General features: G+C 43.6%; 1 protein-coding gene across 7 annotated transcripts in view; it reads left to right on the top strand.

The window, feature by feature from the left end:
• The window catches only part of ntn2 (netrin 2), a 44538-nt gene extending 30854 nt beyond the window's left edge, over positions 1-13684 (top strand). For all 7 annotated transcript variants that reach the window (XM_086195466.1, XM_086195470.1, XM_086195468.1 and 4 more), the window contains 4 exons: positions 2972-3121; positions 5758-5811; positions 9559-9633; positions 9714-13684. In XM_086195466.1, coding sequence (XP_086051592.1) covers positions 2972-3121; positions 5758-5811; positions 9559-9633; positions 9714-10090 — 656 coding nt within the window. In that variant the 3' untranslated portion in view covers positions 10091-13684. The remainder of the gene's footprint in view (positions 1-2971; positions 3122-5757; positions 5812-9558; positions 9634-9713) is intronic.
• Positions 13685-19561: the final 5877 nt, after the last annotated feature.

Below are 19561 nucleotides of genomic sequence, written 5' to 3'. Positions count from 1 at the left end.
ACACCCAGCAGTCTCTCCACGAGCTCTTTACAGGGTCGCGAGTAACTGACAGCGAAATGAAAGAAACATGGCAATCACTGCATGGCCTGGCTGCAGAATCTAAATTCAAGGTTTTTTTTTTTTTTAATGTGATCCAAGCTTTTGCTGTACAGCTGGGATTTGTTGACCACAAGGAACATTGATAAAAGGCATTTAACATGAGTTCACATAGTCCATGTGAAGCAACATCAGCCAATACAAACCACACTGGCTTTATGTCTCAAATGTCTGTAATGACTGGCACAGGGCATGAAGATATTTGCTGTGGAAACGAGTCTAGTGCAGTTTTCTTGAAGGCGTATTAGGCAAATGATACGGTATCTGGCGTATGGTTGCAAAAATATACATTTAAAGCACAAATATCAAGTGTGATAGGTGCGGAAAGTACCTGCAAGAGTGAGCCGTGGAAATGCCAAGGCTCAGCGTGAGTGGTGCAAAAAAGAAAAAAGAGATTTCTTTTTGTCGGTTTATCTGCTAAAATGATGCCTCTCATAATGGACCAGCAACCAACGTAACGAAGGGAAATACACATATTTCACATTTTAATGTGTTAAACAGAAATATATTTCCAACTGAAGGTATAATTGCATCACTTTCTCCAAATGTGCTAACAGCAGTTGAGCTTACAACCAGCAAGTATTTATGCCACACACACACACACACACACACACACACACACAAGCACGCGCGCGCAAATAAATGCTATTCAGTTAAACTGAGCAAATGCCTGCTAGCTACAAATCTCTGCGCAGTGTCACGTCTCCAGTCGCGCAGACTTGAAAAATCATCAACTTCTGAGGACGTTTTACTGCTTCTTAACTGGCCCAAGCCCCTGCACATAAAACTTCAGGAAAAAAAAAAACAGTTTGAGGAGAAGAGACAGGGCGGGTGGAGGGGAAGGCAGAGATTGACACCACATACTCCTCCCTCCCTAACAACCTTCCCTATATGACAGCCCGTTCAGACCTGGCAGTTGCCGGTTGTTTACTGAACACTGTGGACATTGGCAGTAAACGCTGATGTCTTAACAGCCTGCGAGTGTTTATATGGGAAGTGAGAACTTTTCCTCGTAACCTCTCGTTGGTTCTGATCTGATCAACGGCTGAGTCGCCTGTGATGTTATGCTCTGCTTCATGTTCCTGGCAGGACAGACGGACGTGAATCAAACCAGTGGAATAAAATGCACAGAAATCCTTTCACAGGCTAAATCAGAACCGTGATAAACTTCAGTTCGTCCCAAAAACTCGTAATGTTCTGTTTAATAAACCACCAAGTGTGTTTGTTCGATTCAACCGTGTTAGTGGAACCCCAGGAATGTGAGAAATTCCCAAATGGTTGCTGTTGTAACTGGTGATGGTGTGTGTGTGTGTGTGTGTGTGTGGGGGGGGGGGTGATGTGTGAGGGTATGGGTGTATAGGTTACATGGTTGGCACAGTGACAGAGACAGTCTGGAGACTCTTGGTGCTGTCACCTCTGACACCCAGGTCAGTCCTGCTTCATGCCCCACCATATGCTGATGTCATTTTCTGCCGGTCGGTTCCAAACCGTCTCATCAAAGCTTTTCCTGTCGTGACCAAAATGGTGAGGATTTTGCACGGCCGCTTGAGGCATCAGATTTACGTTTCCGAGCACGGCTTCAAACAGAGCATGGCCATTTTGACACCTGTGGACTTGTCGGCCTCGCCGGAAAAAGGCAAATGTGTTTCCGAGGATCTGAGCCGCACTTAATCCCCCTCCCTCCCAGATGCACACAACCTTACTAGGGTCAGTTTCAGCCATTTAAACCCCACCAGTTCGCGCAGTCAACAGGTGGGTCCTCATACTCTTCTGTTATAGCAGCTAAAAAAAAATGTCCGGCGCAAATAAACACGTTCACACATCAAGTCGTGGAAATAAAGCGTGGCGTGTTAGCAGCTGCCTTTCTCTGGCAAGCACAGGAACAAACTGTTGGGTTACAGGGTTTTTCCCTAAAGTGTTATTTTGGTGGTTCTTGTCTTTTCTTGATAAGATTGGACAATTACAGCTATTATGTTACTGTCGAGTCATTCTTTGGTTGCTTTCATACGTTTTGCACTAGCCTGCACCTGTTTTTTGAGGAATTTCAACAGAATAAGAAGAAAAAAGCTTCCTGCATTATGAGTCCTACATGTTTTTGACAATTACTCTGGATTGTTGTGAAATGATCAGTATGTGTTCCTCACCTAAAGAACAAATGTCTGTTTTCTTTCAGCAGAAGCAGACGGGCCGCAGTTTGGTTAGATTCACTTGTGTTTATGCTGTGGAACACACCACAGGCTCTGTTTGGACTACACGGTCTCTCACTTCTTACTCTCTCTCCTTCGGATCCACTCAAACATCTTGTAAAGCCCTCGGACAGACCGTCTCCCTATTCTACTTAACAGAAGAAAAAAAATAACAGCCTCATGTTGCTCGAGGTGGCTTGAATAAAGTGCTTACAACAAGCAAAACCCATTAAAGTCAGACCAAGGTGACCGGAGCATTGCTTATTGCTGTTGGCATTTACCGGGCATTGACTGAACTTTCGGGAAGTAATGAAACAGCAAAGCATGTGTCACCAAGCGGGCACCAGAATGCAGATACAAGTACACGGTTCTGGGTCTCCTCACAGTTCCAAACTGTTCCCCCTGTCAGTGCGCTTGTTATTTTACTTATCTTCTACTTTCACATATGAATATGTAATCATCAATTTGAATTACGGTCTGGTAACAGATTCAGTTTTTCAGCCCAGGTCTATCGATCTAATGGTCCGTAACGGAGAAGAAGCCAAAGACTTATCCGATTTTGTGTACGTGGGTGCGTGTGTGCGCGTGGGTGCGCATGTGTGTGATTTTGCCTACAAGTTGAATGAATCACATATATTCTCTGTCCTCTTTCATGTCACAACTACCCCACCCCCACCCCCCCACCTCAGCCTGTGACTGCCACCCTGTGGGCGCAGCAGGCAAGACGTGCAACCAGACCACAGGTCAATGCCCCTGCAAGGATGGCGTCACTGGCATCACCTGCAACCGTTGCGCTAAAGGCTACCAGCAGAGCCGCTCACCTGTGGCCCCCTGCATCAGTGAGTGACCCACACACTCTCAAACACACACACACACACACACATCACGTTGAAATTAAAGAGAATATTTTATCCGCTTGCTGGTAAGTCACTGCAAAAAAAAAAGAAAAGACAAAACCGTGATTGTGAAGAACATAATGTAACACAGAGTCACAATAGAGTTTTCAGTGAAAGCAGTCACCATGAGGATTACAGAACATAATTTAAAGCACACTTCACTGTAGCCTAAAGTCATTTTGGGCTTCTGACAGGCACGCCCGATCTCTGCTCCACATACATACACTACATGTGTTCTGTGGGACTGGGTAGCCACTGAAAATACAATGATAATTTCATTGAGAGCAGCCCAAAACATGTGTGTGAATGTGTGCAAAACAGATGTAAAGTCAGGATAAAGTGAAATGTGATATTCGCCGAAGGCACAGACACACACACACACACACACACACACACACACACACACACACACACACACAGAAAGGGTGAGACATGTCTCAAAGTGACAATGAACAAAGATGAAGTGATGATTTTGGTGAAGGTCACTTGCTGTCAACGGTTTATTGTGTGTGTGTGTGTGCGCGCGCGCGTGTGTGTAGTTGTAGCTTGCATGTCGACTGCATCGAGTTTTTCATTTCCTGTTTGTGCATGTTGGGTTATGTCAGTGGACCTTTACATATGCAGTCGTGTGTAGTAAAGGGCAACTTTACACCATACTGTGTAGCAGGCTGTACGTGCACAAACACGCCAAGGCAAGCCTCACCGTGGCAAAGCGTGCTGCGCTGCCACACTGAGCCCTGCCACAACGGTGCCACATGGTGCAGTGTTGTTTCTCTCGCATGCAGCTCCGGAGCAGATGGCGAATGGGCTGGTGACGAGAAAACAACCGTGGTCATGGATGGCAGACCCCGCTCGTTTGAGTGCCACTGAACCATCCAGAGAGAACAAGAAGAATCGTGTGTGTGTGTGTGTTTAAGCACACCCTTTAAGAATAATGTTAATGACAACTTTGTGTGTCAATATGGCCTCATGGTGCATATCTTCCATGCTATTGTGGCTACTGAATCCCAAGACAGAAGACAAGGCCATTAAGCCGCCAATTAGTATGATGGCAGCAACCCTTATCTTCTGAAGGATCCTTTCATCATCTGTCCGTCTGCACAAGATGTGGCCATGAGGGCACGTTGACAAAAGTGGCTTCTAGCAGCTGCCCCTCCCCTCACAAAGCTCCTTGTTTGTTGTCATTGGCAGGGTGTCTGTAATTTCAGAGACAACTGCTCCTTTTGAGTCAAAACAGCTTTCCAAGACCTCCCCTACCTCCCGCCAACACATGGTTCAAACCTTCAACCTCCAAATCCAATCAAAAGCAGATCCTTTGGGTGGATGCTAAGCTGGCGTTCCAGTAACTCTGTTTACGGTAAAGGCAGCGCGCCTCTTGTTAGCATTAGCATTTGTATTGCAAAGTTGCATATGATTAGAAGAGAAGTCCTGGAGGAATTCCATGAGGCACTTTTTAGTGTAGCCAGCGGGCACGGCGAGGGCGGGCTGCATCTGTCTCAAGATGGTCCAAACAAAATTGCTCCCTTGCCATCTGTCCATCTGTCTGTACATGCTCGCATTGGGATTACACAGCAGTGTTAACCCTGCATCTGTCAGGAGGAAGGCAACATGAAGAGCATCCACCTTTCTCTTTGGATCAGTGGGCCATAAAGTTTCAGATGTTTCCTTCTCTTAACAGCATCTAGCTAGCGTCGACCTTTATTGTTATATCATTTTTACTGTTATCTCATGTTTGGATCAGGGGCTCTGACCGCCGCTATTTCTCAGACTGACAGTGAAACCACCACATTAGTTCATGGAATGCATGTTTTATTAGAGCCTGTTTTCCCCTCACCACCAATAAGTACCCCTGTCAGCATTTATCCTGCACGTCTGTCTGCAACTCAGGTTTTCATGTGAGGAGCTGACATATGTCACAATTTTTTTTTTTTTTTTTTGTAAGACAACCCTGTTATTTCCTCACTTTGACCAGGCTCATCCATCTCAGCCATGTTTGGCACACAGTTTTCTGTTTTGATATATCAAATACACAACACAATGCCTGCTAGTATATATACTAGCAGGCATTGTCAGGAGAAAAAAAAAATTCTCATTGTACGTTTGCAACACACAAGACAAATTGTGTCATAGATCAGCAGGTTGCAGGACACTGGTTTTCTTCCCATTCTGAGCAGTTTTGAAGTTATCATTTTTGTATTTTCCAAAAGGACTGAACGTGATGGTCACATAGCAAACAGGGAGAAACGACTGGTCGACTGGTCGTTTCTCCTCCACTGATTGCAATTTGACTTCTGTTCCACATGTTTGAACAGCAACTGAGTTTTTTTCTAACATTTTTCAATCGTATTTTTCACTCGTCTGTCACTCATTCAACCTCTTTTTGTTTGACAGAGTATATTAAGCTCAAAGTCCAAAAATATTCCCATACTCACTCTGGTGAAATGCTTAATTCTGTCGTACTTCTACTCCTTTGACCTCTCAGCAAAGCAAGCAAACATCTGAATTATCGACCCCATCACTGAAGCGTAAAGATTTATATGTAAATGGTGAAATGACCATTTATTTCTTGTGTGTTTCAGAGATCCCAGTGGTCAATCCCACAGCTGTAGTGAGCAGCACAGAGGAACCAGCAGGTTGGTACACACACACACACACACACACACACACACACACACACACACACTTCGCCCCTAACTACCACTGCTTTATGAGAGGAACAAAAACATATTTTTTAATATTTCTGGACTTTAGTTTTAAGGTGTGGAATAAATATTAATGGAGGGTGGGGCTCTTCTTTTGAAGCTTTGCACCGAAAAAAAAAGTACGAGTGGACTGGGGCCTGCAGAATTTTTCCTTTTGTCTTAAAAACCTGTGTCCTTGGCAACGTTTCCTCCACCGCTCGCCTCAAGTTAGTGGAGGCTTGCTGAGCTCAAAGTATAAGTGCAGCTAAAACACCAAGGCCAGCCAACAGGCAGCCGAGGTGATTGGTTACAGTTTTAGCTGGGAGATATAGTGGAAGGGAGCGCTTTGAGGCGTGAAAAGAGTGTTGGCAACTGACCGGGGGGAAATTTGTTCAGACTCTCCCTCTAAACCTCCAATTTAAGCTCCGGTCAATTACACTTATTTTTCATTCTGCGGCTGTTTGATTTTTGTTGACTTGGAAATGTTGATTCATTAGTAGGTTTACAGCGTATGTTAGCACTCGGACCCCCCACTTTGACACCAATACTCCGCTGCACAACCCGTAGTTATATTATGTTCCTGTCATTTTTGTTTCACTCCTGTAAAGTCAAATATTTTGTCGTAAAGCTCACAGCAAATCCCACGAGCGACACCAGCCCCAAGTGTGAAATTATTGTTATAGCATGAAAGAATAATGCATTTCTTAAAAGAATGGGTATAGGAAGTACATGGTCTTTAATAGTGTTCTCTCATTTGTGCAGTAAATGCGAGGCCACCGGTAGCAGCCACGCAGATCAGCTTACATGCAGAAATGGGCCAAAATCATAAAGTCCAGGAACACAACACCCTGTGAAATAGTGAATTAGTCTTTATATTAGTTGTTTTGTTTTTTTTGTATAGAATAAAAGTGAGATATGACAGCACAGACATGAAAATGACATTCAAAATCTCATCTAGCGCTCTGCAAGGATATGAGGATATTTACTATAATTTAGAATTACTGCTTTCAGTGTAAGTAGATACTACTAGTAGTAGTTTTCCCTCAGATTTTCAGGTTTACGGTTTCTTCTCTCATTCTGCACTCCTGTATTTGCTCAGGCTTTTCTTTCCTTCTCTTTTTTTCTTCTTTTTTTTAAAACTTTTTAAACAGACAGTTTAATCCTACTTTGTGTTCATCTCCTCCCTGGGAAAATGTCGAACACAAGAGTTGGTAATTCACATCATGCGCTACCAAATACACCAGAGTCTTTCCTCATGTTTCGCCGCCATCAGAAACTTCAAAATGTTTTTGTGTTGGGGGAGGGGGGGGGAGGTGGTGGTGGATGCAATCCGTCCTTGTCGTAGCACACTGAAAGGAGCTGAAGGGAGCGAGGGCATCGAGAGCCCCACAGCCAATTGTGAGTGTTTTCAGTGGGTCGGTCTTCTGGGTCAGTGGGCGATTTCTTTCTTTTTTTTTCTTCTTTTTTTTTTAACAGAGAGCTTTTCCAGGTGAACAGCCAGCAGAAAGTGTCTCTTCATGGGAAAACGCACACTGTCCCCCTGCCAATGTTTGACTGATACCTCCAGGCCAGCCACTGTATAGCGCGCGCACACACACACACACACACACACACACACACACACACACACACACACAAGTACTGACACTCCCATTTGGCGGCAATCTAATGAAATCCATGCACATCTCATAGAAATGCAGGCCTGTCACAGTTGCATGCTCACTTCCATGATAATGATCTGCACATGGAACCGCACGCTCACTTCTAATGAAAAAGACCTGATATTCCAGATCAGTCTGTGAATACTATGTGATTCACTACACACACACACACACACACACAAATCCATCCACACGCACGTCTCTGCACTTGTCCACATCTACACCTCCACTCATTGTTTTTTTTTTAACTTCATCCTGTCTTGAGGTTATTGGAAACTCTTTCTCTCTCTGCCTAATAAAATCTCCCACACTCTGATATACCGCCAAGCATCCTGGACGTTTTTATGAGCTCCTTGGTCCCCTTGTTTCTTCCTCCTCCTAACCTCCCTCCGTGGCTCCATCCGTCCTGTCCCCTGCAAAAAAAAAAGGATGATGCAACACTACTTTAAAATAGTTTCACTCTGTCGTGACCATTTTTAATTCAGGCATTTTCTGTGCAGTAATTCTAATTGATTTGCTTTGGAAGGCAACGTGACTGAATGGTTTTCCCTTTTGAAGGCAGTGAGAGGCCTGACCACAGATACCAGTCCAGTAACCAGCATGTGGTTTTCCAGTTTCATGCCCCCGACATTCCGAGCGAGCGGAATGGTCAGCTTTTCGTGCGCTCTCAAGATGATTGACTAGAACCACGTTGGAAAAATAGCCTTTTGTTGCCCTCTCTGTTTTCAGTCTGAATTGACACAAGCGGATCCAAAACTCTACCGTTAACAAAATCCAGTGGAGTAGAGCAGGAGTTAGCATTAGCGATATTTATAAAACCAGTACAATCTGTAAAACACTTCCCTCTCAATTTTCTCAACAGTCGTTCATCTGAACGGTGTCAAAGTTGGCGTCTGCATGACTGGTCCACTCTGGATGAGTGGTAGTGCGGCACGATAAAGGAAAAAAACAAAAATGTGATTATTTTGATCGACATTGCGATTTGATTTTCTGTTTTAGAGGAAATGTGCATTTTTACATAATTGTTATTATTCTCATAAGTAGTTGCTATGTCTCATTATGATTGGATGGCTTACACAAAAAATTCTGAATTTTAGAATGACTTGTTGCTTTGTGACATCATCACACAACCCATGGCCCCGCCCCTCAAACAGGAAGCACTTTAAATTCAAGAAATCGTTAACGCTCTCATTCGAAATATTGCCTCTCTTGCTGACAGCAGTATTTTTTTTTCCCAGTTAGTCAAATTAATTTAGTTCTAAAGTAGAAAACATTCGAAGATATTTTTTTTCTGTATATTTCCAAGCATGATGACCGAAGCAAACAGTCAGAGATTTCACATTTAGGATCTTCAGGCCAGATCCGAGGCACCTCGGCCCACTGATCCAGCTCAACTGTCAAAATCAAACTTGTTCCAGCTCATCACCAGCAGCTCCACCTACGAGTGGTCAGCAGAGGTCATCGGTCCAATGTGTGGTCTCAGGCATCACACTGTCAGCCAAGGCCCACTTACATCCATCCAACCGTGACCCTGCTTCCACCACGCTCTGCCTTTTCTCAAGAACCCAGAAAGCATGTCAGACCCAACACTTTTTTACTTCTCTGGTATGTTTCACTTGCCTCCCAGTACCGACTCACGCAGGGTTTAGATATGTGAACGTCAGAGGCTGTATTATTGTAAAATCAAGATCACCTAAATGTTCCATTCTACCACTGCTGGGGAACAAAATGTACACTGAAGTGTGGCGCAATTAGTCAAAATATCGGGGGGGGGGGACTTTCTGTACATTGCGATTGAGTATTAGTAGTAGTAAAGTGAGTATTTGGTGGTTCTTTCACAGCACATGAGAGTTGACAGGTTTTTGTCTCACTAACTTCGCTATACAGATGTGCAGATCTTCATTTAAACGAGCAGCACGTGATAAAACGTGTGAAACTGTCTTTAAAAAAACGATCTTAAATGTGCCCATTATGTGTGTAATTGCAGTTTCAGTCGGATTCATGTCATGACAGAGCTGAAATGTTTCTGTTTTTCTAGATTGTGAGTCGTACTGCAAACCAGTCAAGGGTAACTTGAAGATTAACATGAAGAAATATTGTAAAAAGGATTATGGTAAGAAACTAGAATCATTCTTCAATCATAACTAATGAACCCGCAAGTGTGAAGTATTGACTTTGTGAATGTGTCCTCAGCGGTCCAAGTGAACGTGCTGGACATGGAGACGGTCGGGGACTGGGCCAAGTTTTCGGTTAGCATCATGTCCGTGTACAAGAGTCGCGGTGAGCCTTTGAAGCGTGGCGACAACGTCCTGTGGGTACACATGAAGGACCTCGCCTGTAAATGTCCCAAGATCCAGATGAGCAAACGCTTCCTGGTAATGGGCGGCAGTGACGGTGGAACAGGTCCAGGGGCAGGACCTGGGGTGGGTGGAACCACCAATCCAGGAGGAGAACGTGTGGGCCTGGTGGCTGATAAAAACAGCCTGGTGATCCAGTGGAGGGACGTTTGGACGAGACGACTGCGGAAGTTCCAGCGTAAAGAGAAGAAGGGAAAGTGCAGCAAAGCGTGATGAGCGTCACCCGTCCCTACCTCTTCCTCCTCCACGCCCCCCCCCTTCATGAACCCATACCCTCCTTCTTCATTTTCTTCCCCTGAATATTTTGTCCTCCTCTATCATGGGAACACTGCACATTACAAAGACTGCATGTACCCTACCTGTTTTAAGGACCACATTTTGTGTATATTGTATAATTATTTTCCTTTTTATTTTTTCGAATGTTGTCTTTGTTAATGTCTTTTTTTTTGTCCTATTGGTTTGCCTTAAAAAGGGACCATTAAAAAGGGTATAAAGTGTACACAGAAGCAGACACCGTTCCCTCCCTCTATATGACGACAGCGGAAATGTCCACTCCCTCTCAGCCCACCCATCTATGACCCCCCCCCCCACCTCCTCTCATCCAGACTGACCCTCTCCTGCCACCTTTCTGTTGTTGGTTTTTCCGTTTTGTGTCGGAGGATTTTATTCAGCTGCAACGACCCGACAAAGACGAGCTGCACACCCTCAGTCTGGTTGTCGAAACGAACTCAACTTGTATCAGCACAAGCCGGACCACCTGACAACCTTTTGACTTCTGCTGTTTGAATATTCACATTATTGTTGCCAGGTCTCTGCAGGAACTTCTGGGATTAAATGATAATAATAATAATAATTAAAAAAAAAAAGAAATAAAAAGTCAGTTGTAACTAAATCCACTCCAGTGAGGGTCTGCAGGGGCTTTTTTTTCCACACCAACACAGACTAAACTGCTCATGTAGGCTCTTATATATACAAGTATTTGATGCCACTGCTCATAATAGCGGTTATATTCTTCGTGTGGCAACATTTTATATCTCATCCATCCATATCCCAGCCATATCATTATTAGAAATATATCTTTTTGTTTTGTTTTGTTTCTTTTTAAGCAGATCAAACCCTGTTGGCATGCGTGAGTCATGTTTTAGGCCGTCTGGGCTGCGCCTCCTCACCACTAGTCCCTCTCATGAGTGGTTTTGAAAAGTCATGTATGACTCATTGCTTGTCGCTTTTCTCTGGAAGGAAGATTAAGCAGTGTGGACAAATGGTCGTTGGAGTTTCACAACAATACCAATACTTCCAAGGATGCTTGGATAATGTCTTCCGCTGGTTAGTGGCCCTCCAGATGTTTCTGAGTGGTCATTTCTTCTGTCTTTAAATATCTGTTTTTTTGTTTAGTTTCATTTGTTTTTTGTTTGTTTTTGCAGATGCGACTGGCAGGCTTTTTGTTTGCCGAAACAAGAGATTGAAACGAGAGTTCCTTTTTATGCAGTAAAAAGAACACAAAGTCAGATAAACAACGTAGTCCTGTTTTCCTCCAGCATATATTTTGACAAAATGAATGAGGCTGGAAAAGTTTTTTGTTTTTTTTTGTGCTCACTGATTGTATTATAACATGAGAGTATCATATTTCATTCCTCATGTGTTTTGTTATGTTTGCATGTTTGTGGTTTTTTGCTGGTCCATCAAAACCTTATAGTGGGCAGAGCAAGACTAAACCAATATGAACATCAAGATCCAAAGGAAAACTTCCCATGTTATCTTCCCCTACTTGACTACCCAAATGCAGTCCCTATCATCCTTTGCCAAATAAGCATAGTCAGTTTTTTTGTTTTTTGTTTTAAATTCAATTAAGAGACTATGGAAGTCAGGACCAACAAAAAAAACCCACAGAGAGAAACCAGTCTGGTTGCTCTCAAGCTTTTTATCTGCCTTTTGCTGTTATTTCATTTTGTAAAGCACATTACAATTTATTTAAACAGAGTACAAGATAAACACAGTTTTGAGGGGCACATCAAGCTAGCTTGGCTGTGTGTGTGTGTGTGTGTGTGTGTGTGCGCGTGCGCGTGTGTGTATGGACGAACATGTCATGCTAGCTCGTGGTTATGCTCCTCTGGCTGCGGTTGAATGTTTGGTTTGTCATTCATCCAAAAGTGTCTCTCCTCTTTGTGTCAGCCACCACCCTCCCTGAACCCCCCCCCCCCCCCACACACACACACACATACGCACACACACCACACAAACCCCCCTTTTTTAAACTGATTTTACATGTTGTGCATTCAATGTGGTAGATAGGTGACTGTTACTGTAGTTTTCACTTGGTCAAACTGTGAAGAAGACACTCGCACACGGGCTGATTGTTAAAGTGTTGATGATAATGTGGATAGCATGATGGATGAGTCTGTCTGATGAGAATCCAAAAAAAAAAAAAAAAAAGCAACCAAAATGTCAACACTCTGATTTTCTGTTTGTGTGTGTGTGTGTGTGTGTGTGTGTGAGAGAGAGAGAGAGAGAGCGAGAGAGAGTGAGTGAGTGAGTGCGAGACAAACAACAATGATAGCAGCCCAGGGCACACGGTCTTAACAGATGAAATTTCACCAAAAAATAAAAAGAAAAAAGCAATTGTTTGTGAGTTCTGCAGTGTGTGAGTCAGACAGGTGGTGTTACAGTAGCTCCGGTCTCTACACAGCCTGGTATGTGTGTGACACATCATGATGGATGGTCATGTTACATGCCTGTGAGGCCTCCCGCTGCCCGCTTACTCCGATTTCTGGATTTAATTTTACATACAATCGCGCAATGTCATCACACTATTATTGGCTCAGAGGTTCCGGTCCCCCCCCACTCCCTCTCTAGTGGCCACCCTGATTGCTGAAATAAAGATAAGAAATAAGACAGATGTTCTCGTGAAAGCTATTTAGCGATCGCCTCATACGGAGAACCGTCCTGTTGTTTTTAACAAGCCCAGCAGCTTGGCACTGAAGCTGAGCTCATATAACCGCTTTTGCTTTTGTTTCCTCCTTTGCAGCATTTATAGCAATCACAGGTGTGTGTGTGTGTGTGTGTGTGTGTGTGTGTGTGTGAGAGAGAGAGAAATTAACCTACCCAAGTAAAAAAAGTGATGTGCACATGAACTGAAAGTGCAGAGAGCTCTCATATGAAGGGGGGCAGACATTTTTGTTTTGTTTTTTCAGAGAGGGAATAAAGCTTCTCAGTTTTGCCACTGTGTTTAATGTTTATGTAGAGGAGTGTGACAGCCTGTGATGATGAAGAATTATCACTTACATTTTTCCTGGTCTGATGTTTCTTGTGTTTGACTTCCACACCTACACATACGCCTTGTTTTAGTCAGTCTTTTTAATGTTGTAAATATGTACTGAACTCCGTGTTGTCTTTATGTAAATCGTCTCTTTGCCCTGGGATGACTCACGTGTGTGGATGCACAAACAAACCAGATGATGTTATATGGATTGTAGAAAACCAGAAACATATGCTTTTGTGATCACCACCAGAAGATGTGGCTCGGATAGTCGACAGAATGTATTCCTTTTTTTTTTTAAATCTTAATTTTATTTTGCTTTTTTTTGGTGCTTTTATTCTGTTTCCAGAAAACTGCTCAATTGTAAATGCGTTAAAAAAATAATTAAAAATGAGCTGATTGCTTTTCCCATCCAAGCACAGATGGGGACTCACACAAAAATGGTCCATCTAGGGAAACTTCCCTCAGTTTAGCCCCGATCTTCACGTCTGTCGTATCATGGTCTACCTTGTACATGTTCCTTTGAGGCAATGAACCACTGACTTTTTAATCTAAATGATAAAAAAAATAAATTATTAGTTAATGAGCTGTGTGTTGTGTTGATCTGTAGCTTCTATGCTCACATGCTCGTGTGGGCACAGCTCTGGTATGGTGTTTCCATTGAAAGGAGAGTGGAGCGAGAAAGGAACACTGTAAATAAACAGTGAATACACACACACACACACACAAATATGTACCTCACCTCAGAGGAAACCCAACTCCCATGTCAAAAACAGTTCCAAAGCAGGAAACTCCTTATTCTCTTTCTCCTTTTCCCCCACAAATCTCTCACCTACAGTCTCTTCTCAGCTTCCCAGCCTCTAACCCAACAGGCAGCTCCATCCACCCTCCTGAAGGTAAATTACAGGAAAGCGACCATTTATCATCACTCTCCCCGGGTGTGGCGATCGAGGGTGCTGAGATTGTCTGGAGCATGACATATTTCTCTGGACATCCCGCCCCCCCCCCCCCCCCCCCATCTCCTGTCCAGTTTCCATTACACCAAAACACATTAAATGGACAGCGGACATCCAGATTTATGATCCAACAAGAGATTTAGCTGCAGGAATAGAGCCAAGCGTAGAGCAGAGAAACTTTTTTACTCAATAGATTGACTGACATCTGCTTGTATTTGAATCAGCAGGACCCCCCCACCCACACACACACACACACACACACACACACACACACACACACACACACATCCAAGACCCCCAAACATTACTGCTAAGAACTCGACTGAGACACAAGATGCCCTGAAGATGCTCTGAGGTTGGTGATGTCTCAGATAAACACCAGTTGTGTGGTTCTCTCTCGCTCGAGCCACTCAAGCCAAGCCTCTGACCTCAAACCCAAAAGCCCTGCAAATCTAAAAACTCAATATGCAAAGGAACGAGAAGGAAATCATTGTTGGTGCTCATGTCGCACACATTTCTACCAAATGGTACAACATGTAGGACAAACTGAGACAAAGAGCCAACCATATCTTGTGTGTGATGCTTGAGTGACATCTTGATGCTCATCTTGAACCTGCAGTTAACTTTTAAGAAACGCGTAAACTATTTGAGAAATATGCTTGTTTTCCATCTTCCACAGAGCAAGAGGAGAAGACAGACACTCCTCGGTCCTCTGTGCATTGTTAGGGGGCTGGAAACTGAGTTGGAAAGACAGAAGTATGCTAACCTACCAGTCCATTACTGTGCTAAGCTAACTAGTGGTAAGGTCTAAAATAGCTGGCATATCTGGCGCTTTTGCCTCTTGTCTCTTTTTACAAGAGGAAATGCACATTCATATAATACACTCACACACACACACACACACACACACACACACACACACAATATACCTCATACAATGAACATGCTGTGCGAAAAGTTGAACTCGTGGAAATTTCCCTCTCCTACAGCAGAGGGGATGTGTCTCCTGGGTCTTTGTGGCAATCAAACACTTGGTCTGCAACCCAAATGAACAACCTTGTTATACACTGACCTGTACCAGCACCCTTTAACTGGCTTTCCTTCTGTTGATTCTTTATCCTGATCACAACAACAACATATGTTTTCTTGATTTTTTTTCCCGTGGATGAGCGTGGATTAATGCCATTCTGTTGATACTGAAGTGTTTGAGCTGTGAAGAAAGGCTGGCATTGGACTGATAGCTGCTTCGTCGTGTAGAAAAAGAGCTAAAGTGGCTAAATACCACTGAGAGAAACATACCTCCCAGCTTCAGTCAAGGGCTGTGTGTGTGCATGTGTGTGTGTGCATGCGTGAGTGTGTGCGTGGTGCCGGTAGTGGTGGTGGGGGCTTACCAATCGTGCTTTCATAAGCTGCCAAAGCGGCTTCATTGGGTTTAAATGGAGCCTCATTACCACTGTGCTTCAAAGTTCAACAACAGCATTTTCCAGCATGGGGTCTGTGTGTGTGTGTGTGTGTGTGTGTGTGTGTGTGTGTGTGTGTGTGTGTGTGTGTGTGTGTGTGTGTGTGTGTGTGTGTGTGTAGGTCTGCTTCCTAAATCTCCTCTTTTCCCTAATGTACTCCTTTTACATTTCTCCTCCATACCTAGCTTTCCATTCTAATGTTATCTGTGACCTCTCTTCTCCTTTGGTTTTTCTTTACTCCTCACGTTTTGCCCTCAGAGACGGCAGCGGCGGCGGTGGCGGCGGGTGCATGTGTGAATATTTGAATGTATCTGTGAACACTCATGTATCCTTGTCTGTGAGTGTGTGTGGCTCACCACATACTCGCCCCCCCTCCCTCAAAACCGCAAAATATGTGGCGAGAAATCTTTGTGGACCGAGATCATAAATATTCAGTGGTGAAGGTCTGATCTCTCTTTCTCTCTCTCTCTCTCTCTCTCCGCTGCATGTCTCTTCTCTGAGTGAAACCAGCTGTCGTCTGAAGAGACACCATTCCCCCTAGAACTGACAACATGCGTGACAATGACCACACCTCTGCTCACACATCTGTCAGACTTCAATCTATCTTTTCATTTTTCCATTTAACAACCCCCCCCCCCCCAAAAAAAAAGCACAGGAAAGGGAAACATCCTCTCCTCATTTTCAACCTATTTAATTTGAAATCCCTCAAGTTACATCCATGATACTCGTGGACACAAACATCCAGTGTCAGTCAGGGATTGTACAGGACTGCTGCTGGGATTCAGTGTTCCTTTGTTGGTCTTTTTTATTGGCGAAACAAGGTTTATTGGGCCAGTGAGTGATTGAAAATGAGTGAGGAATAGGGGGGGTAATTTAAAACCAGTGTGGTCCCTGATAGGAGCATTGTGCAGCACAAGCCTGCTCCTAATCCACCCCTCAGCTTTGTGTTTGATTGGGTACTGTTGAAAATGGGGATGAGTCTGCCTCTTCAAAGCCTGTAACATAAGAGGAATGTGTGTGTGTGTGTGTGTGTGTGTTTGTGTGTGTGTATGTGTGCGCACGTTTCTCGCGTATTTAGGTGATCACAGATCGCAGATGGACGAATACAAATTACACATTTTCGTCCTGTTTGAGATGTTTTGTGTCCGGTTTTAATAACGATGTTTTTGAGTACACCTGAGTAATTATCAGTGCTCAACGCGCTCATGAACACTTTTAATGATGTATAAAAACCCTGTTTGCGGCTTCCTATGACGCACTTGGTTAGTTAGTACTGGACCATCAGCCAGCCTGAGACTTCTTTCTCTCCCTGAGCTGTCGGCGCCATTTCCAGATGTCTTGGATCTGGATCTTCATCCTGATTCAGTCTTACCTCCTGTCTCTCTCTCTCTCTCTCTCTCTCTCTCTGTCTCTATGTCTCTCTCTCTCTCGCCCCCCCCCCCCCCCTGTAAAGCATGTCCTTGTTTCTCCCTTGTGTGTATGGTTACCTTGTCTCTGTGAGTGAAAGGCGGCTTGTGTGTGTGTTTGTGTGTGTGTGTGTTTGTGTGTGTGTGTGTGTGTGTGTGGGTAGTCTGTCCTCGTTCCCAGTCTTTGTGGTGAAGGGAGGTTGTGTAGTTTGTTGGCACCTGGATATTTCATGACGTCCCCTTTATCATTAAATTGTGTGTATATTTAAATATTTTAATTAAAAAGTCATCCCAATCAAAAGTTTAATAGACGTTAACGATGCTCAGATTCTCCTCTGATGGAAATTTGTGATATTGGGTTTTATAAATCAACTTGGCATGACTTAACTGATTTTTTGGGCCAAAAGAAAGTTTCAATTTGATGGCAGTGGGCTGCTTCAGAGTAGCAATTTTGGTTTGGGGTAAAGAGCGGATGCAAAAAAAACAAAAAAAAGAGTATTATTTTGATTTTGCCAGTATCTGGGCACAGAGGAAGTTCTCCTCGCACGCTTTTACAGAAGAAGAATCGCCTCCACCATGTATCTCCTGATCTGACGAATTCCCAAATTTCACACAGGAGAAATATATTCTGAATTAATAGATTTCCAAACGTCTTATTTTATTTATATTTCACATGTGATGACAGAGTGATTGGTGAAAATTTGAGGGGTGACCACGCTTTGAATTGGCTTTGAGATGCTTCGGTCATTTCGGCCAAACATTTGATGAAATATGTATTATTCAGTGGTGAACTCAGGGTCAAACCTTATGCAAACTAATTCTGACTCATTATTTGGCAATAAATATACAGTTCTCTTCTACACGGACAGATAGAAACATGCTTTGCTTCAACCATCAAGGAATGGTGTCCCTTCAGATTTGGTGCGATCCAGTTCAAATATTTGTCTTCTTTGAATTAAATATAAGCTGTTTGATTATTTTCTGTTCTTTTTGGATGGATTTTTCTTTTTTTTTTTTTTTTTTACAGCCTGTCATTTTTCTCTCATAAAAAGCCAAGGTTTAGGTAAGAATGTGGCTCCATCCTCTAGGTGCAGGCCCTCTTTCAGCTCCTCACCCCAGGCTATACTGTATCATACAGCGCTATGCTAGGCCAGTCCACTTCAGACCCCATCTGTTGGCATTTAGCACCAGCTTCCCCACCTCTGCACTGATCTCCGGTCTCCATTAACTGCCCTAATTTGTCTGTCAAAGCTCACTCTGATTGCTACCATGTGATGTTATGTGAAAGGTGAGGGATGCCTACTTATCTGTGAAGACGGCCAGAGAGAGACGGACGGAGAGGAGAGGAGGTCAACGCCAGGGAGCGGGGTTAAGAGAGAGGAAAAGGTTGCGAGAGGAAAAGAAAGTGATTTGGGAACGACATGAAAAATAGAGACCACATGACAGCGTGGTGACTGAATGGGAAGAAAGGAGAGGTAGTTAAGAGAGCTCATAAATTTTGTAAAAAGTGACCTATGTGGTTTGGAGGTTTTGATGGTTTTGTGAAGCCTTGGACCTGTTTTTTTTTTTTTTTTTCCCCTCCTGGGATAACGAAGACAGCGATGAGTCCAGACTGAGATGTCATCTGGCTCCACTTGTCCACAAGGACCTTTCCAGTCACGCTTCACTGTCCACAGGCCAACACCATCACACAAAGAAAAAAGAGTTTTCCCCAAATCCACTTTTTATTCTGAGACTTTTTCTCTCTCTCTCTCTGCACAGTTCGAGAGAAAGACAGGAAAGCTTTCCCATGCCAGAGGGAACTGAAGTCTTTATGCTTGTGATAGGTGGGCAAGCGGAGAGCTGGTGCTGTGCGGAGCCTCGGGGGTACATCCCCCCTGTCATGGAGCAATCGTGACTTGTAAACTAACAAGATCCATAAAGAAGAACTGTATGTGGCCACCACCACAGTGTCTCCTTTCAATTTCAAGGCCAATATATGCTTTAAACTGGCTTGTCTATCATCCAACCAGATTTAAGGCAAATGTATTAATACCTGTAACAAATGAACGCAATCAAGATGCAGAACTGCAAAGAGCCATAGAAGGTCTGCACACATTGATCCAAGCTGATAGTTCATGATGGTCACGACATGTCATATGTGCAGTTGCATGGCCTTGCCTTAACGGATGAAACAACAGACAACAATTAATCGGCTGCATCACTGAGGAACAGCTCAGATTCCGACAAGTTCGAGGGGTTTTTGTTTTGTTTTTGATTGCTGAATGTGGCCTGACCAGGTCTTTCCTTACTTCTTAGTTACACCTTGTCAGCTAATATCCTCCCCATCTGACATGTAATGTAGATTTTTAGTGGCAGAAAGTGTTAAATTTGATTGCATCAAAAGTACAAAAAAAAAACAAAACACAGTTTGGATGGTAAATAGCTGTTTTATGATTAAAGTGTATTTTTAATTGGTTTACATCCAAATCTGATCATGATTAACATCACTTTAACGTTAGGATTATCTGAGAGAGGGCTGGTACTGGGGCGGCACGGTGGTGCAGTGGTCAGCACTGTCGCCTCACAGTAAGAAGGTTCTGGGCTCAAATCCCTGCTTGGGCACA

This window comes from Aulostomus chinensis, chromosome 23 (genome assembly GCF_037954235.1).
Source record: "Aulostomus chinensis isolate RoL2024-O1b breed Wild chromosome 23, RoL_Achi_v1.0, whole genome shotgun sequence".
NCBI classification, from domain to species: Eukaryota; Metazoa; Chordata; class Actinopteri; order Syngnathiformes; family Aulostomidae; genus Aulostomus; species Aulostomus chinensis.
Note: the sequence above shows the minus strand (reverse complement) of the source record. Positions and strands in the feature narration are given on the sequence as shown.